Raw genomic sequence first — 22,195 nt, 5'->3', positions numbered from 1 at the left:
GTTATATGTGGTAGGAACACAGCTTGAGTCAAGGCAAAAAAAAAAAAAAAAAAAAAAAAAAAAGGAGGAGGGGGCTATTTATTGGCTCATATAACAAACTGTTGAGAGGGATGTATTAATTTCTTAAGGCTGCTGAAAGAAAATGCTACAAACAACAGAAACTTATCCTCACAGTGCTGGAGGCCCGAAGCCTGAAATCAAGGTGTGGTCAGGGTTCTGGAGCCTGCCTTTTCTCCAGCCTTCTGGAGGCTCTGAGAGACAGTCTGTATCATGCCTCCCCCTTCCTGGCTTCTGGTGGCTGCCACAGTCCTTGGCTTGTAGATACGTCATTCCAGTGTCTGCCTTCACCATCACGTGGTCTTTTTTCCTCCATGTGTCCTGTGTCTGTGTCCAAACACAGGAAGGCCCACCTACTCCAATATGACCTCACTTTATCTAATTATATCCGGATAGACTCATTTCCATATAAGGTCCCATTCTGAGGTTCTGGGTAGACATGAATTTGGAAGGGACATCATTCAGCCCAGGGGGCCATGCAGCCTGTCTCAGGGATGTCCCGAATCAGGACTCCCATGCAGTCGGGGCCGCTGAGCTCTTGTATCTGTTTACTTCTGCTTCATCCCCGCCAGACTTCCTTCCTCGTTGAGCTTGGAGCTGGGGCTCCCCATAACCTGCAGGCTCACCTTTACCACCACAGAGAAAGGGCTTCACGTCCCGTTCTTCTGATTTAAATTGTCTAAATGCTCTGATTGGATTGTGCCACCGCTGAGGCCATGGGAGTGGAATGCTGACTGGCAACACCAGCTAAAACCGGCACTGGTGCTGGGGCGTGGGGAGGACACGTAGCTCCCCAGAAGCAAAGAGATGCCTGAAGAGGGAGAAATGTCTGGCAGCCCAAACTCACAGATTTTCACTACAGCCCGCCCCTTGGCTGTGTCGTTCGCGGTGGAGTGTGCGGTCCTTTTCCGAGCTATATATTTTGCAGAGAAGACAGGAGAACTCATTTTCCACAGTCTTCTCTACTGGGTGAGGGACTACCGTTCTACAGGCTTTACCCTTCTTGTCTCAGATTCCCAAAGATGAACACATCCTTCGGTTCCTGCGGGCTCGTGACTTCCACCTGGACAAGGCCCGGGAGATGCTGCGCCTGTCCCTGAGCTGGCGAAAGCAGCACCAGGTGGATTTCCTCCTTCAGACCTGGCGACCTCCTGCTCTCCTGGAGGAATTCTATGCGGGGGGCTGGCACTACCAGGACATAGGTGCGTCCCTTTACCTACAGAACGCATAGGGGGCCACTTTTCACATTGGGATCTTATTATTTTTCCTTTTGACTCTTCTGGGCATCTGGAGATGCCCTTGGGGTTCACCCAGCCATGAGGAAAGTAGGGCTGGAAGAGACATGTGGGCTTGAGGCAACATTTCTCCATGCAGAGGCAGCGTTAGCCCACCCTTACTTCTGATCATGGGGACCCCCACACATAATGGCTGCATGGGCATGCATCAGCGCCCTGGGGATGCCGTAGCAAATTACAACAAGCCGGGTGCCTTAGAGATGTATCTGCCAACAGTTCCGGAGGCAGAAACCCCAAATCAAGGTGTGGGCAGGGCTGTGCTCCCTGCGGTGAATCTCTCTCTGCCTCCTCCAGCTCCTCGTGGCCCCAGGCGTTCCTTGGCTTGTGGCTGTATACCCACACTCTGCCTGTCTTCACGTGGATTCCTTCTGGGTGCCTGTGTGTCCTCTCTTCTTATAAAGACCTCAGGTCACTGAATTTAGGACCCACAGTGATCCAGTAGGATTTCATCTCGAGGTCCTAAACAATCTGATCTGCAGACTGTTTCCAAATAAGATCACATACAGAGGTTCTGGGTGGACGTGAATTTTTGGAGGACACTATTCAACCCGCTACAAATAAGTTCTCTCTGTTGTTTTTTTTTTTTAATCTTTATTTATTTTTGAGAGAGAGACAGAGTGTGAGCAGGGGAGGAGCAGAGAGAGAGGGAGACATAGAATCTGAAGCAGGCTCCAGGCCCTGAGCTGTCAGCACAGAGCCTGACGCAGGGCTCGAACTCACGAACCGTGAGATCATGACCTGAGCTGAAGTCGGATGCTCAACCGACTGAGCCACCCAGGCGCCCCTCTTAGTTTTTTATTAAACTGCCCTTGATGTAAAAATTTGTATATATTGATTAGGGTGAGTGTTTGACTCACCTAAAGGACCGGTTGGGACACTTCAATATATAGTCAATTACCATTATTCATGGATTCCATATTGTGAATTTGCCTCCTCACCACAATGTATTTGTAACCCCCAAGTCAATACTCAGGGTGCTTTTGCGGTCAATTATGAACACGTGTAGAGTGGCAAAAAGTCAGAGTCATCTGACCTGTGTGTCCCCTGCTGAGGTTGAACGAGATGTCCTTCTTTTTTTCAGTTCTTACACTGTTAACAAGAGTCCTTTTTAAAGTCTACTTAGTGCTACATTTTTTTTTTTTTGCATTTTGGGGGTGATTGTGGTGCTTAAAATGGCCCCCAGGCATAATACAGGAGTGCTGGCTAGTGTTTCAAAGCACAAGAAGGCTGTGACTCATGGAGAAAATGTTAGATAAGCTTCCTTCAGGCTTAGTGTGATGCTGCTGGCAATGAGTTCAATGTTAATGAATCAACAATATATACTCAATAAGGTGTCCTTAAATAGAAACACACAGAGAACAAGGTTATGTATTGATCAGTTGACAAAAATGTTGTGTCTAGAGGCTCGCAAGGACCTTACCCCATATTTTTCCTGGAAGCGATGCTTTAGTACTTCCTGATTCAGTGTTCAAGGTGACTTTGGAAAACATCACTACCATGAATAACAAGAATCGATTGTATTAGTATGTAATTCCTTATTTTTCCTATTTGCTTTGGCTGATAGAAAGCTAAGAACCAACGTCATCCACTCTCTCCATACTCCTTCATAACATGGTTCATATTTTCTTTTTTAAAAAGCTTTAGGGGTGCCTGGGTGGCTCAGTTCATCCAGTGTCTGATTCTTTTTTTTTTTTAATGTTCATTTATTTATTTTGAGAGCAAGAGAGCCTAAGTGAAGAAGGGGCAGAGAGAGAGGGAAAGAGAGAATTCCAAGCAGGCTTTGCACTGTCGGCGCACAGCCTGATGTGGGGCTCAATCCCATGAACTGTGAGATCATGGCCTGAGCTGAAACCAAGAGTCGGTTACTTAACCAACTGAGCCATCTAGGCACCCTAAGCATCTGACTCTTAATTTCAGCTCAGGTCATGATCTCACGGTTCATGGGATCGAGCCCAGCGTTGAGCTCTGTGCCGACAATGTGGAGCCTGCTTGGGATTCTCTCTCACCCTGTCTGTCTCCCTGCCCCTCCCCAACTTGCACGTGAGCACGTCTCTGTCCCTCTCTCTCAAATAAATAAACATTAAAAAGAATTAAAAAAAAAAATAAAAAGCTTCCAGATAAACGTGTAATGTTAGGACAGGTTTTCAGAGATGTTGCTAAGGCCATACAGAGTTCCCACATGCCCCTCACCCAGTTTCCCCTGTGATGTCAGTCTGTCTCCTTGACTCTTGAACATGTTGCTTCTGTCACCGTAACTGGCATCAATCCCTCTTGGGAGTGGGTAGAGCATTCGCAAATAAATGGACAGGAGGGGCAGGCTGAGCCACAGCCTGGCACCTCCTTCTCCGAAGGGAAGTTTGGACCTGCCCTCTCACCAGCACTCCTGAAATAATGTCCCTTCTCTTTATGGGGCCTCCCCTGCAAAGACGGCCGCCCCCTCTATATCCTGCGCCTAGGCCACATGGACACCAAAGGCTTGATGAAGGCCGTGGGGGAGGAGGCACTGCTGAAGCATGTGAGTAGGGGTCCTCTCTCCCCGGACCCCAGGGCTGCCTGTGGGGGGAGCAGCCAAGTGAATGTTTGCCAGCACATTCTCTACTTTCCAGGTTCTTTCCGTCAACGAGGAAGGACAGAAGAGATGTGAAGGGAACACAAAGCAGTTTGGCCGTCCCATCAGGTAAGAACCCCCGCCAGGAGCAAATGCCCCTGAAAGAGTAAAAACAGCCAAGCTTCACTGGGCATGGACTCAGCACTTTACAGGAATGTCCTCATTTAATTTGTTCAGTGATCCTGTGAGGCAGGACCTGTTATTGTCCCTGTTCTTTATGGAGGGGGAAACTGAGGCTCAGAGTGGCTGTGCTCATCCCAGGTTGTTGCTAAGTGGGTAAGTTACTGTCTGCCTCGGTCTCAAGGATGTTACGCCCTGGGCCTTGCTTTTTGAGGCCAACTCTGCCATCCCAGGTCCCTTGACTCTGCCTCCCAGGCAGGCGGACTCAACAGGTGTCATGGCAATCCAGTAACCCTCGTCCGACTGCCCCAGACCCCTCAGTTTCCCGCATGAGTACTTAGGGTGGCACGAACCTTCTGAACTATAGCTTGCTCGTCTTTAATGTGGGAATAACATCATGAGTCCCAAGGCGTCTTCATGGATTATCAAAAGCCACGTCTGTTGAGAGAGAACACAAATGTGTGTGTAACACTTGCTGTGCAGCAAGTGCTCGTTGAAGTACCTGCCTCACATCCTCCTTATTACAGTCTGGGAGGGAGGGGCCAGTGGGACCTGCCACTTTTTATCCCCACATGGCCTGATCTTTGTGAAAATCGAGTCCCTTTGCTGTTTGGAGCCTTTCCTAAGGGGATGTACATTGGCTGGGCTGGGAAATCGATCAATAAATCAGGGTCCTGATCCAAAGTGGAATTCACCTGAGATGGCTCAGATGACAGGGTGTCAGGAGGGACTCCTTGCAGCGGTGTGGATGGAAGGATCAAAGGCAGGATGGAGGGGCTCCCAGGGATTAGCTGCTGCGGTAGAACACTCATTTTCCTAATGAATTAGTCCTGAGGAAATGGAGGCACAGAGAAGTTAAGTAACTTGGCCAAGGCCACACAGCAAGTGGCAGCGCTGAGATTTGAATCCAGGCCGTCTGGCTCTGGAGCGAGTGAGTGCTCTTGGCGCTTACACTCTATTTAGCAGTCGGAGCCTTTTCAACGATTGATAGCAATGACTTGCTTTGAAGGAGTGCACTCTATGGCCTGTCCTTGCAGAGAACTTCACATATACTATCTCATTTAATCCTAACAATTGCTCGAGATGTTACTGCCACTGCCACTGTCCTGATGAGGAAGCTGCCTGTGTCACACAGCTCTTGGGGGATGGAGGTGACACTTGAATTTGGGTGACTAGCCTTAGAGGCCATGCACTGAGCCTCCTCACCACATGGCCTCCCCAGCCTAGGGTTGGGGTGGGGGGTAGGATCCACAAGAGTGTCCTACGGCCTCCGCCCCTCTACTCCCAGCCCTGGCTTCCTGAGCCTCTCTGTCCTGTCTGCCAGCTCCCGAGGCCCCCCACCAACCGAGGCTGTCGGGGGGCCCTGGGATGTGGCAGAGCAAGCTGCAGTGAGGGGGTCATCTCTGCCGCAGCTCCTGGACCTGCCTGGTGGACCTGGAGGGTCTCAACATGCGGCATCTGTGGCGGCCGGGGGTGAAGGCCCTGCTGCGGATGATTGAGGTGGTCGAGGACAACTACCCTGAGACCCTGGGCCGGCTGCTCATCGTGAGAGCCCCCCGCGTCTTCCCGGTGCTCTGGACGCTGGTGAGAGCAGGGGCCTGGGCCAGACCCCTCCCCCGTGCAGGCTGAGATGGGGTGGGGGAGTTCCCTCTGCCTGCTGGTTCAGTGTCATTTCTTTTTCTTCCTCCTTCCTCCTCCCTCCTCCTTCCTCCTCCCTCCTCCTTCCTCCTCTCTCCCCTTCCTCCTCCCTCCCCCTCCTCCCTCCTTCTTCCTCCTACCTCCCCCACTCCTCCCTTCTCCCTCCCCCTCCCTCCTCCCCCATCTTCCTCCTTCCTCCTCCTCCCTCCTCCCCCCTCCTTCCTCATCCCCCTCCCCCCTTCTCCCCCTCCTCCTTTCTCCCCCATCCTTCCTCCTCCTTTCTCCTCTCCCCTCCTTCCTCATCCCCCCTCCTTCTTCTCCCACCTCCTCCTCCCTCCTCCCTCCTCCTTCCTTCTTCTTCCTCCTCCTCCTTCTTCCTTCTTCTTCCTCTTTCCTTCTTCTTCCTCCTCCCTCCCCCCTCCTTCCTCCTCCCCCCTTCTCCCCCTCCTTTTTTCTCCCCCATCCTTCCTCCTCCTTTCTCCTCCTCTCCTCCCTCCTCCTCCTCCCTCCTCCTTCCTCCTCCTTCTGCCTCCTCCTCCTTCCTCCCCCCTCCTCCTTCTTCTTCCTCCTCCTCCCTCCTCCTCCCTCCTCCTTCTTCCTCCTCCTTTTCTTCTTCCTTCTTCCTCCTCCTTCCTCCTCCTTCCTCCTCCTTGCTCCCCCCTCCTCCCCCCACCTCCCCCCTCCTCCCCTCTCTTCCCCCCTCTTCCCTCCTCCTCCTTCCTCCCCCTGCCTCCCTCCTCCTCCTTCTTCCTCCTCCTCTCCTCCCTCCTTCTCCCTCCTTCTTCCTCCTTTTCTTCCTCCTTCTTCTTCTTCCTCCTCCTCTCCTCCCTCCTCCTCTCTCCTCCTCCTCCCTCCTCCTCCCTCCTCCTCCTCCCTCCTCCTCCTTCTTCTTTTCTTCAACATTTATTTATTTCTCAGAGACAGAGAGAGACAGAGCACAAGGCAGGGAGGGGCAGAGAGAGAGGGAGACAGAATCCAAAGCAGGCTCCAGGCTCTGTGCTGTCAGCACAGAGCCCGGCACGGGGCTCGAACCCATGAACCGTGAGATCATGACCCAAGCCGAAGTCAGCCGCCCCACCGACTGAGCCACCCAGATGCTCCTGGTGGCACATCTTCTAAATAATAGCTTTGCTGAGATGTAACTCATCAGGTTCACTCTTTCCAAGTATAGAATTCAGTGGTTTTTAGTATATTCCCAGAGCTGTGCAACCATCCCACCTTCTAGTTCCAGAACATTCTCAGCACCCCCAAGGGAAACCCTGTACCATCAGCATTCCTTCCTTTCCCGGCTTCCCAGCTCCTGGCAGCCATCAGTCTGCTTCCTGTCTCTATGGATTGGCCTGTTATAAATATTTCACAGAAGCGGAATCATACGAGGCATTTTGCATCTGATTTCTCTCACTGAGCATAATGATTTCAGGTGCATCGTGGTGTAGCATATCAGTACTTCATTCCTTTTTATGGCCGAATACTATTCCACCATATGGACAGACCATGATTTATGTATCTCTTGTCCTGCTTTGTGGACACTGGGTCACACTCAGAATTGTATAGCATTCCTGGGGCTCCTGTGAGCTGACTCTGAGGAGTGTTGGGATCCTGTGCTGCAGGGATTTGAAACCTTTTTGCCCAAGACCCACAGTAAGAAATACATGTTATGTTACAACCCAATGCAAACACACACACACCTGAAATAGATCCGCAAGCGATGGTTACATTAACTATGTGCAATATCCTCTTTTCTCTCTCTCTCTCTTTTTTAATGTTTTATTTTTGAGAGAGAGACAGACAGAGCATGAGGCGGGGAGGGGCAGAGAGAGAGGGAGACACAGAGTCCGAAGAAAGCTCCAGGCTCTGAGCTGTCAGCACAGAGCCCGACGCGGGGCTCGAACTCATGGACTGTGAGATCATGACCTGAGCTGAAGTCTGATGCTTAACCCACTGAGCCACCCAGGCTCCTCTCTTTTTGCTCTTTTATTCCATTCCATTAAAAATAAGCTAATCATGGAGGTGCTTGGGTGGCTCAGTTGGTTGAGTGTCCAACTCTTGATTTTGGCTCAGGTCATGATCCCAGTGTTGTGGGATCAGGCCCTACATCAGGCTTTGCAATGAATGTTGTGCTTGCTTAAGATTCTCTCTCTCCCTCCCACCACCCCTTTCTGCTGCTTGCATGTACTCTCTATTAAATTTTTTTTTTCTCAGGTTTAAAAAAATTGGCTAGCCACACGTGCTAAATTGATCTCACAACCACTATCGGGTTGTCACTGACAGTTGAAAACCACTGCCTGGGGGCTTTGCTACTGGTCCACAGGCCAGTGCAGAGTGCCAGCCCCCCACCCCTAGTCCTGCACACCCTGAACATGCCCGGTGCCCCGAGGATTCAGTGCCCAAGAAAGCCTGGAAAGAGCTGCTGTAAGTTGAGGTTCAATCAGGATAGAGATTTGAGAGTTAAGTGGATTCAGTGTTTCACAAAGCACCTACTGTGTGCCAGACACCTTTCCAGGCCCTGGGGATTTGGAGTAAACAAGCCAGCCACTGTATCTCTCCCCAACTGTGACGGGGCGGGGAGAGAGAAAGCAGATGACGTCACACAAGGAAATGCTTCATGGTTCTCTGTGACTAGGGCGTGAGGCCTACAGGGTTCGTGGAGAGGCTGAATCAGGCAGGGGGTAATGCAGGTGGGTAATTTAGACTGGGAAACTGAGGAAGGTCCCTCGGAGGAGGTAACAAGTGGCTGAGACCGAAGGAAGGAGCAGGAGTCCTTCAGGGAAGGGTGGGGAGGACAGGTGGGTCAGGCAACCCACACAGTAAGCACAAAGGCCTGGAGGCAGGACTGTACGTGATGCTTTTGAGAAACTGAAAAACCAGTGCAGGGTGGCTGGAACAAAAAGGAGCAAAAAGGCCGGTGGCCCTGGCAGAAGCTGGGAAAGTGCTCAGGGACCAGTGGCTGCTGAATCCAGGCTGTGGCAAAGGTGGGACTTCATCCTGGGGCAGTAGGGAGCCATGGAGGGTTGTCAGCAGGAGACGATGTGAGCAGACTTCTGGGACAGAACGTTCTTTGGCCACCGTGGCTACATCAGGGCCTTGCTGGGGCTGGGCTGGAGAGCAGGAGCTGCAGGAGGGACAGGCAGGACCTGCCACTGAAGCTTTTTATCTTGAAATATCCTGAACTTTGTGAAAATTAAATTCTTGCTGTTGGGAGACTTCTAAGAAGATGTGTATTGGGTAGGGGTGGGAGCCAGTCATTCAGGGTGCTGGCCAGAAGTGGGATTCACCCCAATGGCTTAATAGGGACATAACATAAAAGAACTCCTTGCAGAGGTATGGGCAGGATGGAGAGGCCCCAGGGACTAGACCCTGCAGTGATCCCTGACACCCGGGGGTGGGGGTGGGGGGTTGGTGGTGCCATGGGAGGAGATGGCATTGTTACCAAGCCTCATGAGAGCCGGAATGTGGCAGGGGGTGGGGGGGCCCAGGGGCAGTGAGGCGGCAGGGAGTGGGGGAAGAAGTACCCTGGCCTCTCTCTTTGTTCCCACCTCCTGCTGCTGTACCCCCTCCTCTGCCCAGTGGCCACACCAGATGGAAGCCAGTGGCACGGAGCCAGGTTGCCGAGGACGGCAGGTGACTGCTTCCCCGGGTGGAGGCTGAAGGAGAGTGACCACACAGGTGGGATTCCCAGTTCCTGTAGCATTCCTTGCTCAATTGGCTTGTACCTTGCCAATGCTAAGTCCTTCCTTCCTTCCCCAACTGTGTGTTGAGTCAGACACCACACCAGCATTGTGGGTGGGGGGGGGTAGGGGTTGCCATGAAAAAAAAAAAAAAAAGGATTGACATGCAGTTTCGAGTTCGGTGTTAAAGTATTTTCCATCTGGGGCAAACAAAATAGGATCATCCAAAGAGTAGAATATTATTCAGCCATAAAAAGGGATGGAGTAATGATCTGTGCTGCCAGGTGGATGAACCTAGAAAAAACATCATGCTGAGGGAGAGAAGCCAGGCACAAAAGGCCACATACTGGAGGATTCCATTTCTATGAAATGTCCAGACAAGCAAATCCATAGAGACAGAAAGCTGACTGGTGGTTCCAGGAGCTGGGGGGAGGGGAGTGGGGCGTGACTGCTAATGTGTATTAATGTGTAAAAGGAATGGGGTTTCCTTTTGGGGTGAAGAAAAGTCTTGGAATTACAGGAAAGTGGTAGTTATATAACATAGTGAATGAACTAAAGCCACTGAATTGTTCACTTTAAAAGGGTTAATTCACTTTAAAAGGGTTAATTCTCGGTTGGAAGAGCATGCGACGTTTGATCTCGGGGTTGTGAGTTCGAGCCCCATCCATGCTGGGTGTAGGGATTAGTTAAATAAAAACTTGAAAAGAAAAGAAAAGAAAAGAAAAGAAAAGAAAAGAAAAGAAAAGAAAAGAAAAAATGGTTAGTTCCTTGTCATGTGAATTACATCTCAATAACAAACAAAAAACCAAAAATACCTTTCCATCTTGTCTCATCTCCCCCACTTCAGATCAGCCCCTTCATCAATGAAAACACCAGGCAGAAGTTCCTCATCTACAGTGGCAGCAATTACCAGGGCCCCGGAGGCCTCGTGGACTACCTAGATAAAGAAGTGATCCCCGACTTCCTTGGGGGAGAGTGTGTGGTGAGTGTGTGGCTGCAGGCCCTGGGCTGTGGCCTGGGGGTAGGGGTGGGGGAGCCAGGGATTGCTGGGGCAGGGCTGCAGAGGGCCACGGAGGCTGGAGTGGGGCGCTCTGTCATGTGTGTGGGTGCTGGTACCTGCAGAGGCCATGCTTTCTCTTTTGGGGGGCAAGGCTTGTTTTAGACGCTTCCCCAAAGAGAAGTGAGTCCTGTCCAAAGGAGGGGCCTTAGCTTGGTTTTTCAAACATAGTGATCCAGATGGAAGTTTCTAGAAGACCAGAGACCAGGCCAGTCAAAAGTTTACCCCGGTATTCCCTATGCACTTCGTCGCTAGGCAGCAGTCAGGGTTTACCTGCTGACTTTGCGCCCTCTGCTGCTGAGAGAGGTGACTCAAACATCCCAGTGGCCTGAACCCCGGAGCCTGTGTATCCAAAGGGATTTATTCCCAACCCACAACCTCACGGAATGGTTAGATGGGCCAACTACTTCAAGGAGAGGCAGCCACAGACCCGTTTTACTGCCTCCCCTTGGGGCTGAGATGACACAGGCAGGGGTGACCCTGGGTCACAACTGTCTTATCTCATCTGGCCATGGGATGAGGGCAGTCCCCTCTTCCTTGTCTAATAGAATACCAAACTCCAAGCATACATGATTTCTGAGTAAAAAAAGGCATTTCCTAGGAATTCTGCCAATTTGAATCTCTTCACTTGTTGAGGTACATACATGTGATTTATGTTTAACAAATGGGCCTGTAAGAACCAGCATGGTAATAAGAGACTTGAGCCTGGGGGCCCTGATAAACATGGGTTTGTGCCAGGCTCAGACACTTTCTGCTGTGTGATCTCAGGCAAGTGGCTTGACCTCTCTGGGCTTCCATTTTCCTCCTCTGTGAAATGGAAATAGTAAGAGTTCCTACTGCATTGTGGTTTTGGAGATGAGGTCATGGGAGAGCCCCTGTACTGTTCTCACTTTGGGGTTGTTGTTGTAAGTGCACTTTCAGGGGTCACAGAGTACCCTTCTGTGGGTCAGCCAGGCCGGCTGGGTCCTGACCTGCTACTTTCATCTTTATCCCCTAGTGTAATGTCCCCGAAGGAGGGCTGGTCCCCAAGTCCCTCTATCTGACAGAAGAGGAGCAGGAGCACACAGACCAGCTGCGGCAGTGGAGAGAGACTTACCAGTCGGCCAGCGTGCTCCGAGGGGCCCCCCATGAGGTGCTGGGACCTGGCCCGGGAGGGCCCGCCAGGTTGGGGTGGGGTCTTAGGTCAGGGTCCCCCGAAGCAGACCCTGAGACAAGAGTTCTTGTGCTAGCGATTTGTTGAGGGTGAGCTCTGAGGAGAAACCTGTAAGGAGAGGTGGGACAGGATGGGTACGGGGAAGGATGCAAGCAAAGGGGTGGTGCAGCCAAGTCCCCTGATCCCAGGGGAGCACTGGGCTGTGCAGAGCATGGCAGATGGGCAGATGAAGACCCAGGTGGGCACCACAGCACCTACTGCAGCTGACCTCCCCATCCCAGCTCCCCACTCCTGGTGGGATTCCAGGTCGGACCCTCAGACCGTGCCCTCCCCATGCAGGTTGCCGTGGAGATTCTGGAGGGCGAGTCAGTCATCACCTGGGACTTTGACATCCTGAGAGGGGACGTGGTGTTCAGCCTGTACCACAGCAAGCAGGTGCCCAAGCCTGGACCCCAGGAGCCTGGGGCCAGGGCCGGCGGGCAGCTGACGGACAAGGGCTGGGTCCTAGGTGTGGATTACAGCCGTGTGGAAGCCCCCCTTGTCTGCCGGGAAGGGGAGAGCATCCAGGTTCGAATTCCTTTGTTCATTCATTTGTCACTCAGGATTGAGTGTCCACTGTGTGCCAGGGTTCTGGGAGCACCCAAGTAGATGAACTGCATATGGACTTTGGCCTTGGAGCCCCTGTGGGATGGGTGGGGAGAAAGACAGAATCAGACAGATCCAGGACTCTGGGGACCTCCCAGGACCCCAGCCTCAGAATCCCTGGGACTCTTGTCAGAGATGCAGATTGCCAGGGCCCATGCCAGGGAGGGGTAACTCAGACCCTCTGGGTGTGAGGCCTGGACCCTGCATCCCTCACCCTCTCCCAGTGATTTCTGACGTGTGAGCTTCAGAAGCTATGCAGCAGAGATATACTAAGTCTGGGAACGGAACTCAGATGCGTTGTGGAACATGAACACGAGGCCCCCTGCATTCTCCACTCTCCAGTGCTTGTAAGTCTCACATCGCTGGCCTCGCTCGCTCTCTCACCCGTACCGCACACACAAGCTCTGATGAGCACTGCAGATCTCTCTGAAGGTTCCCTGAGCAGCACACTGTCTTGCACCTCACACACCAACACCCCTAGCCCTCATTCTCAGCGTCCAGGCCCTCAACTAGCTCTAACCAACCTGCCAGCTCCCTGCCTGAATCCCTGCCTGGACCTCATCTGCAAATCATGCTCAGGAGAACAAAAGCCCAGCAAAGTCCAGGCATTTAATTAAACCGCACCTGTTGCCCTGCAACTACAGCCCTCCTCTCCAGGCCTCCACTCCCACCAGATTTAGAGGGAGGCTCTCAGCCCCCAGGGATATGGGGGTAACAGCAGAGGGGCCAAGGATGACTTCGGGAGGCCCTGAGAGGAAGACTGGCTGGTGGATCCGTTTAGTGAGGGGCTCCTGTCCCCAGGAGGACCAGAGCCTCAGGCCCGGCTGCTGTGTTTCAGGGCTCCCACGTGACCCGGTGGCCTGGCACCTACTTGCTCCAGTGGCAAATGCACAGCCCCCCTGGCAATGTGGCCTGCAGCATCCCAGGTGTGGAGGATGTCCTGACGGCCCTGCACAGCCCTGGCCCCAAGTGCAAACTCCTCTACTACTACGAGGTGCTGGCGTCTGAGGACTTCAGGTAGGAGGGGCTGGGGAGGGGGAGCCTGGGCAGGAAGGGTCCTGACTCCCCTCTAGGCGAGGCCCACAGCACTCCTGAGGCCCCTTCCTTCTGGGCTGGGGGCACTAGATTCACCTCCCTCACTTGTCTTTGAGCTTATCCAGGGGCAGGTCCCCAGCATTGGTATTGTTAAAATTCTCCAGTGGTTCAGCACGTGTGTGAGCAACCAGATTGAACACTGTGTCCAAACTCTGCCTCAGCTGCAGGATCTCCCTTTAAAAAAAATTTTTTTTTATGTTTTTATTTATTTTTGAGACAGAAAGAGACAGAACACGAGCAGGGGAGGGGCAGAGAAAGGGAGACACAGAATCCGAAGCAGGCTTCAGGCTCTGAGCCATCAGCATAGAGCCCGATGCGGAGCTCGAACTCATGGACTATGAGATCATGACCTGAGCCGAAGTCGGACGCTCAACCGACTGAGCCACCCAGGCGCCCCATGGATCTCCCTTTTAAATGAAATCCTGGACAGAAGCCAAACATACCAGATTGATTGGTGGGGGAAGGGGAGCCCAAGGCCTTCCTATTTGGACCTCCCTGTATTCCTAGAAACCCATAAAAAAAGGATTTGGAATGTTCTAGAACATTCTAGAATAGTGTCGCACAGACACCTCTCTCCAAGTGTTGCTTTCAGAGAGGCAGGAAGTGTAGTGGTTAAGGCCTCCAACACTTCCTGATTGCTCTGTGACCTCAGGCAACTCAAGCTGTCTGAGCCTCAGGCTTCCCATCTGTTACATGGGGACTACTGAAATCCTAGGTCATGGGGTTGTCATGAAGATGAAATAGCTGGGGGAAGCCTGCCCTTCACCGAGGCATACAGTAAGCCCTTGATAGCAAAAATGAAACTGAGGGTGAGGACATGGAGAGTTTCTTCAAGGCCTTACATTTTATCTTTTAAAAACGAATGTGATTTTGCATCCTGCTTCATGACCTATCTATGCTTGTGTCCTTCTAAAAATAATGCTTTATATTCTATACCATGGAGTCAAATTGAGGCTCCAGGAGGGTGTCACATCTGTATCCATATCCGGGGTGGAGCTCCAAGTATTGTAGGGGCACATACAGCCCCCTGTGAGAAATACTGGGCTACTGTCTTTACTCCAAGAGAGCCCCACAGCCTGGGAGGGCTGGTGATTTCCTCTTTGGGAAGTGGCCTGCTTTGGCCGCTGGGCACCAGTGCAGGGGAGAGACATGCAGACACAAGCATTGGGGGCTGCTGGCCTCCAGGAGGGCAGGTGGAGGCCTAGAGGGGGGCAGAGCAGATGCTGCTTGCCAGCCTGTCTGGTCAGCTTGGGGTAGCCTTGCTGCCCTGCCCTTCAACAGCCTCGCAAGAAAACCAGTTCAAGGGCTATTTCCTGGGTGTCCTCAGTAGGCAGGCATTGGGCTGGGCCCCGAGGGACCAGACAGATAGGGCCTGCCATCGTGGAGCAGGAGACCACATGATCACACCTGTGCCTAACAGGAGCAGCAGTGGATGCCATGAAGGCATTCCAGCCTGGGGTCCTGGCCCAAGGTCAGATAGCTAGGAGGTGTCAGAAGCCTCAACACAGGGTGTTGTCAGAGCCTGGCACAGGCCTGGCACAGAGCCTGGACAAGGGGCCTGGCACAGGGTGGGCATGGGATGTGGGGGAGGTACCTGGGAAGAGACACTGGAGTTGAGACCTAGGTGGCGTGCACATACATCATCTGGGGAGTGGGGGGGGGGGGGGTTGTCACAATGCAGATTCTGCAGCTCTGGGGCGCAGAGAGTCTGCAGCTCTAACAGGCTCCAGGAGGGGCTGGTGGTGCTGGTCCCCACACCACACTTGGAATAGCCAGATCCTAAGGCTTCACTGGCCAACCACGTAGCTACCAGCCACAGGTAGCAATTTAAACGTAGCTGTTACAGTTCAACAAAAATAAAAAAATCAGTTCCTCAGCTGCACGAGCCACATTCTGAGTGCCCAGTAGCCCCATGAGGCTGATGGCTGCTGCAGTGGACAGCACAGCTGTAGGACACAACTGTCATCGCACAAGGTTCTCCTGGAGAGCGCTGCTCTGAAGTCTGGAGTAGAAGTTAACTAGAGGAAGCAGGGGGCAGAGAAAGTGCTTCTGGCAGCAGGTGGAGACCTTCACAGGTTCCCAGACAGGGGAGGCGAGTGTCAGAGATGCTGAAAGGAGGCTGCAGGGGTGGGGTGGGGTGAGGTGAGGCTAGAGATAGGGTCAGAAACTGCCCAGGCTATGCTAGATCCCCAGGTCAGGGAAGCCCCTGAATGGTGTGTAGCAGGCTGGACTCTGTGTGTGGGGGTTGGTTGGGGGTGGGACTGGAAAACGGGTGGAGCCTCGTTTCTCACCATAACTCTGCTTGCGTTTTGCTCTACACTTGCCCTGTGCGCCTGGGGTGGTTACCAGCCTGGTAGAAAGAACCCTGGGGCCTCATTTGCAGCATCACCAGCTTTTCCACTGCTGTGCGTGGGCCCCAGGGCCGTGTCACCCCAGAAGGTAATGTGAACACAATGCCCTTCCTCCCCAGGGGCTCCATGTCCAGCCTGGAATCCTGCACCAGCGGCTTCTCCCAGCTCAGTGCCACCACTTCCTCCTCTTCTGGCCAATCCCACAGCAGCCCCCTGGTCTCCAGATAGCTGGGACTGAGCCCTGTGGGGAAGCCCGCTCGCCTCCCACGTTTCAAGTGTCCGTGAAGTCTGGGACCACGTGGGCTTCCGCCCTGGGTCTGGACACTAAGTGGGGGCATCTGGAGCCGATGGCAATGATCCAGCTCATGCACTCTTCAGGATGCAAGACAGAACCATCTCCTTTGGGCTTCATGTGAGGAAAAGCCAAGGAATGGTTGGGCCACCTTTGGGCCTGCCTGGTCTGGGAGCTCAGGGATGTCATCAGGCTCAGCACCCCCTCTCCACCTCTGGCTCTTTCCCTGGGGCAGCCTCCTTCTCAGGTGCCTTCCCCACGCAGAGGGCCCCATCACCATTAGGCTCCCTCTCTCCTCCCAGCTCAGCTGTGGAAGAGAACTTCTCTCCCCCAAAGTTCGATCCAACCTTCCAGAACTGAGTCTAATCAGTCCGTCTGGGTCCCACACTAGTCCTTGAACCAATCACAGTTGCCAGGGGAACAAAGAACACAGACTGGCCAATAGGTTTCTGTCTACGATCTGGACCAATCACCATACAGGGATGGGGTTTCAGTGATTGGCCTACCTGGACCACATGCCTATTCCCGAAGCCAACCACCTGGTTTGAATATCATAAGGGGGTTGCCTCTAGGAATACTGGGGTACCCGACAGGAAGAAGAGGGAAAGAATGCTGGGTAGGCAGAAATGATTGGCGTTCACATCTGATTCCCTAGCAATGCCCTGTGTCCCAGAAGTGCGTGGTGAACAGTTATATGAGTTTCAGGCTCCACTGTCTGTGGGGAGCAGCCCACCCTGGATCTGAAATCCATTTTCCCAGAGCTTGGCTAGGAAGGAAACCTGACCACCATTGACTTGAGGAGGGTGGAGAGGCCCAGGCAATGATGATGTGGCTCTAGCTGTCTTTAAACTCCTCTGGAGGTTCTTTTCCTTCTTCGGAGCAGTTTAATTATGAGTTTTTTGGTTGTGAGTCACAGAGACCCATACAAAAGGGTAACCAGTCATGAGCACATGTAATTGGCCAGTCCAGGATCTCTTGCTTCAGGTAAGGCTGGATCCAGGACCTCAACATGGCATCAGGACTCCCCTTACGGGGAGGAGGAGGCTGTGACTTTGTTGTGTCTGCCCTATGGCAAACCCGACCCCTGGAACCTGCTACTGATAGACGTTCCCTGAGTTCTGCATGGGAGAGTTTTGGGTATGCTTGGGGCTTGAGGACATTTCTCCTTTCCTTTCCTGGGCTCCCAAAAAGGTAACAAGTCACAGGTTACCAACTGGCCGACTGCAGTCTGATCTGGCTTTTGTTTTTGCCTATAGAGAGATTGAAAAATTAGAGCATTTCACACAGAGATCAGGATGTCTAGCTTCCCTCAGGTATTTGGGACTATTGGCAAAATGGGGCCACTGTTGCCATGTAAAGGCAAGACAACTGTATCTCCTGGATGGGGGCCACCCCAGTCCTCACCCGTCTATCAACCTAGTCCACATCACTCACTCACATCAGCCTAGGAGGGACCTCACTGATAGGGCTCCTGGGGGGCCAATGTGGGGCTGAATGACTCAGTGTTACTCTTATCTCATAGCCTTGCTTATAGCTGGGGGGGGGGTCATCTCTGGCCAACACCTGCAGTCACTGGGCCTTGCCTAAGGGGTGGGTGTACAACCAGGGGGTCCACGCCTCCATGCAGTCTCAGCGTGACAGGGCAAAGAGCAAGGACTTCCTTGCATACCACCCTCAACCCCAAACCTGGAGCAGAGGGAAGGAGTCACTTTCTAGAGACATCCTTCTCCCTGCAGGGAGGGAGGCTCATCCACTTCTGTTTGCTCCTCAGGTATAGGAACAACACCCAAAACTGCATCCTGTATCCAGGTGTGTGTGCACATGAGGGAGAGAGGTAGGGGGAGATTGGAGACAGTCTCATAGCTCCCATGTCATCAGACATTTATCACTGAGCATCTGTGATATCTTCACCTGTCTTGAGATGAATTTCTAGCTTGCCTCTAAAACCCAGGTGTGCCCTAGAAGCATTTTTGAGTAGGCTTCCCTGGCATTCCCCACACATTAATTGTCTAGGAATGGCACCAGGGAAGGATGGAGAAGCCTTTCCTCGACGTGGGGTTATATGTGGCTTGACAGCTGTTACCTGGATCTGCTGTGAGCAGTCCAGCCTTGACAAAAGGGATGGGACTCAGACCCTCTCATTTCTCCCCTTGAGAGCTCCTTCTTTCTCCCTTGGGAAAGCTGCAGCTCAAACTTCTTAAGCAACAAAGGGAATTTTCCCTGGGTCCTGTAACTGGGATGGCTAAGGGTGTGCTTGCTGAAGGTGTTGCTGGCTCCAGGAGCCCAGTGTCCCCAGGCCCATGTGTTCATCCTCTCAACCTCACCCAGGCCACCTGGCTCTGTATCTCTTCTCACACTGGCCTCATCCTCTCTTCCACCTGGTGGGAAAGGTGGCTGCCAGAAGCCCCAGCCTACAACTACAGGGCTCATAATCTCTAAGGCTGAGAGAGACATTCTCTTTCCATCTCATCCCACAGAAGGCTCTGACTGGCCCTGTTCCAGTCGAGTGCTTGCTCCTACGGATGTACCAGCCATGGGGCTAGGGGTCCTGTGATTGACATTTCCTCCAGAAGCAACAGTGGGATACAGGTCACCCCAGGACAAGGGGAGCTGGGCCAAAGAAGCAGCAGACGGCCATGGTGGCATCTTCTGCAGTGCCCCTCACTTGCTGGAGGTCTCTGGGGTCCATGCTGGAGCATCATTAATCAACAGGTTTCTCCTACCTTTGGGAGGCTTGAAATTAAAAGTCTAAGGAAGGGCTGCTGAATTCCTGACTTCTGTATTTCCCTAGACCCCAGGGCTAGAAGCTCCTTGGCTTGGCTTCTTTATCTTGTTCATTAACCTGGGGTGAGCAGGACAGAAACAACCCACTAGCAATAGGACCCTGCCCATGCACTGTGTTTAGAAGCCTGGGTCTTAAAATTTAGACATGGTGAGGTTCAAGCCCCAGCCTTCTTTTCAGTAGCTGTGTAACCTCCAGCAGGTGACTTAACTCCCCTGTGCCTCAGTTTCCTCATCTGTAAAATGGGGGCATGCCTACCTCATTCACTGGGCTGTAGTGGAACAAAAAATACCAGCTGTGGAGTCCACAACCCAGTGCCCAGCACACAGAAAGCACACGGTAAGTGTCAGAGGTTATCCTGATGACTTCAGGCTTCTTGCCCAAACACTCCAGACTCCTTCCTGAGGATGCCCGCCTGTCACTGTTTTTCACGGGACAGAAGGCTCAGCACCATGTGCATCCGGAGGAAAGCGGGTGTCAGGATATTATTTCCCTCTTATTTCCCATTTAGAAACTGCTTGCGTTTTCTGGGCAAATCCACTAAAATGGAAGAGCATCATTTGGAGTGCTATTTCCCCCAACTAGCTGGAGAACGTTCTCTCTACAGGCTGAAAGAAGGGGATTCTGAGACATTTTCTCCCCCCCTACCCTGCACTCTGGAATTGCTTCTCCTGTAAAACGAATTGTTTGATGAGAATATTTTTAATTCTGTTCTACACACTCTATTTTAGTCAGTAAAACCTGATGTTCCTTGTTCGCCTGATCATTTGCTCTAACCAAAAGCATTAAACGTTTTAGATTTGGGTATACCTCAATTGTCTACTTCCTGAAACCCTAGAGGTCTCCCTGGGCTTGTTCAAGAATTACTCCGGTGTTGTTTGTAAGACACAAAAGCATTTTCAACACGGGTGATATCACCTTCAAAGTGTTGCAAGTCGGTTCTTGGCAGTGGGGGAGGGTGCACACATAATATCACATTTTTATATATAAAGCACAGATATACAGTAGTTTTCTAAGGCTGCTGTAAGAAATTGCCACAAACTTGGTAGCTTAAAACAGCGGAAATTAATTCCCTCACAGCTCTGGAGGCCAGAAGTCTGATATCAAGACGTTGACAGGTGTTCCCTCCTGACACTAAGGGAGGATCCTTCCTGTCTCTTTGAGCCTCTGGGGGCTCCCAGAACCCAATGGCTTGTGGCTGTATTGTTCCCATCCCTGCCTCTGTCTTCACATGGCTTCTTCCCTGTGTCTCCTTTCTTATAAGGACACCAGTCACTGGATTTAGGGTTCAATCTAAATCCAGTATGATTTCACCTTGAGATCCTTAACTGATTATATTCGCAAAGACTACTGTCAAAGTCACCTTCTAAGGTTCTGCGTGGATATTAATGCTGGGGGGACACTATCCAAACCAATGCATATGCATAGGATATATAAACAGATAAATGTGCAGTTCATCAGTGGTATGAAATGCAGATCCCTGGGCCCACTAATCACTGCCAACTTGCAATCTCTAGGATGGGTTGCTGGATTCTACCTGCCAGCTATCCAGGTGAAGTTGAAGGCCCTGCTGTCCATCTTTCTGGGCCACTCTGCCCTGTTCTCTGGGCAGAGAACCAAGTACTAGCGTTATTTCCAAAAACATCCACAGTCCTGAGGTTGGGCATGGGTTTGGAGCCCTGACCAGGGCACCACCTGTCTTTCCTGTGAGCTTCCTTGAGACACAGAGCTGGGGTGCTGGCTCCCACATACATCATGGGATTCTGAAAAGGCTCTCTTGTTTTGGAGCAGGAGACCAAAGACTCACTTGGGAGAGTAGAGGAGGTGTGGCTCTTTTGTGTGACTGAACAGGGCCCACCTGTCTACACCGGCTTCAGTTACCCAGCCCTGCCAACACATCCAGTTGAGGGAGAGGAAGCAGCCTTTGCCTGCTTTGGTACAGTGAATGCATTCATTCTCTGGGACTTTTCCATGATTTCTCTTTCCATGGGCGAGAGCTCTCAGAGGACCAGCCAGCTGACTCCTGCATGCATTGGGTGTTGAGAAAGACAGAGGTCCCTGGGGCAAGCCAACTGGGATCAGATCTGAGCCCTGAATCACTGCTGACGTCTGTCCTGGGCTGAATCGCCTCCCAGGAAGCCCCCTGGGGTTTGGGTGACACCCAGAGAGGGCAAAACACACCAGGGCTTCCTTGTGGCTCAGAAGCTGCCTCTGGGACCCATTCTTCCTCTGAGGCCAGGGGCCAGGTCCAAAGCAGACCTCTGGGGTCTCCATAGAGGCAGGTCTCAGGGCACCAGAGTTGGGAGTTTGGGCAGGGCCTGGAAAGAGCTGGAGGAAAAGCACCAGGTTACTCTCAGGGACACCAGAGGTGGCTGAGGCTTTTAAACTTCTCTCCAGCCCATTTTCCCCTCCTCCTCTCAGTGCTCACCCCCAAGGCATTCCTGAGGAACGTGGGTAACCAAAAAGCATAACTTGAAACCTCTGACTTAAGAATTCCCTGGAGCCCAAAGTTTTCTGGGACACAAATCCCATTTGCAAATACAATTAAAGCTGTGGGCACACTTGAATGGTTTCCATTTCAGGGCTCCTAAGAGCCCTTGAAAGCCTACCCACTGAACCCAGGATTGGAACCTTTTTCTGGAGTCTTTCCCGATGCTAAAGTTTTATACAGAGCATCCCAGCAGCCACATGTCACCATGGCAACTTGCCCAGCACACAGGACTCTGGGGGTTCCAAGTCAGGCCACCAAGATATCTGGTCCACATTCTGTGCCCAGGGGCCTTCCATCACTACCATGGAGGCATATGGGGAGGAGATCCTTGCACTGCCATAACTAGTCCATGTTAATCCCCAACCAGCAATCCCGAAGCTAGATGACTAGAGCTCTTGTATATTTGTGTCAACACATGTCCCTACCCACTGCCAGAGGAAGGCATCAGAACCTCAAACACTTTTCTGCCTCTGGTCCATGTCCCATCTAAGCTCCACAAATGCCAGAGTCCAAAATGTGCCTCTCCTGGAACAGTACATTATGGGTTGCCAGAGACCCCCTAAATCTAACACAAATTGCTTCAAGCAAAACAAAACAAAAAACAAAACCAAAAAACACAACAGTGCCTTACTGGTCCATGTAATTGGCCCCAAAAGGATACTGGCATCAGGTATAGCTGGATCCAGGGGCTTAAATGATGTCCTCTCTCTCGACTCGGTTCGGTTCTTGTCCATGTTGGCTTCACTCTCTTTCTCCATGTGGCCCACACCATGGCAGGTGGGCAATCTCAGCAGAAGTGTCTTTCCCCAAATTCTAGCATTAGTTCCAGGGTGGGCTGTCATGAGTTGACTGGGATAGATGTCTATCTCTGACCCACTGATGCCATCTGGGACTTGAAGAGAGGGGATGGTACTTGCCAAACCACAAGGATAGAGAATGGGGG

At 52.2% G+C, this 22,195-nt stretch overlaps 1 protein-coding gene across 1 annotated transcript in view; it reads left to right on the top strand.

The window, feature by feature from the left end:
• Positions 1–19,570, top strand: part of SEC14L5 (SEC14 like lipid binding 5) — a 45,181-nt gene extending 25,611 nt beyond the window's left edge. Inside the window, exons 8-16 of the mRNA XM_060648383.3 lie at positions 1,070–1,259; positions 3,779–3,867; positions 3,959–4,029; positions 5,493–5,664; positions 10,234–10,368; positions 11,441–11,575; positions 11,936–12,163; positions 13,080–13,258; positions 15,807–19,570. Coding sequence (XP_060504366.1) covers positions 1,070–1,259; positions 3,779–3,867; positions 3,959–4,029; positions 5,493–5,664; positions 10,234–10,368; positions 11,441–11,575; positions 11,936–12,163; positions 13,080–13,258; positions 15,807–15,915 — 1,308 coding nt within the window. The 3' untranslated portion in view covers positions 15,916–19,570. The remainder of the gene's footprint in view (positions 1–1,069; positions 1,260–3,778; positions 3,868–3,958; positions 4,030–5,492; positions 5,665–10,233; positions 10,369–11,440; positions 11,576–11,935; positions 12,164–13,079; positions 13,259–15,806) is intronic.
• Positions 19,571–22,195: the final 2,625 nt, after the last annotated feature.

Source organism: Panthera onca, chromosome E3, assembly GCF_046562875.1.
Source record: "Panthera onca isolate mPanOnc1 chromosome E3, mPanOnc1 haplotype 2, whole genome shotgun sequence".
In the NCBI taxonomy this organism is placed as follows: Eukaryota; Metazoa; Chordata; class Mammalia; order Carnivora; family Felidae; genus Panthera; species Panthera onca.
The sequence above is the reverse complement of the archived record's forward strand: the minus strand, read 5'-3'. Positions and strand labels throughout refer to the sequence as shown.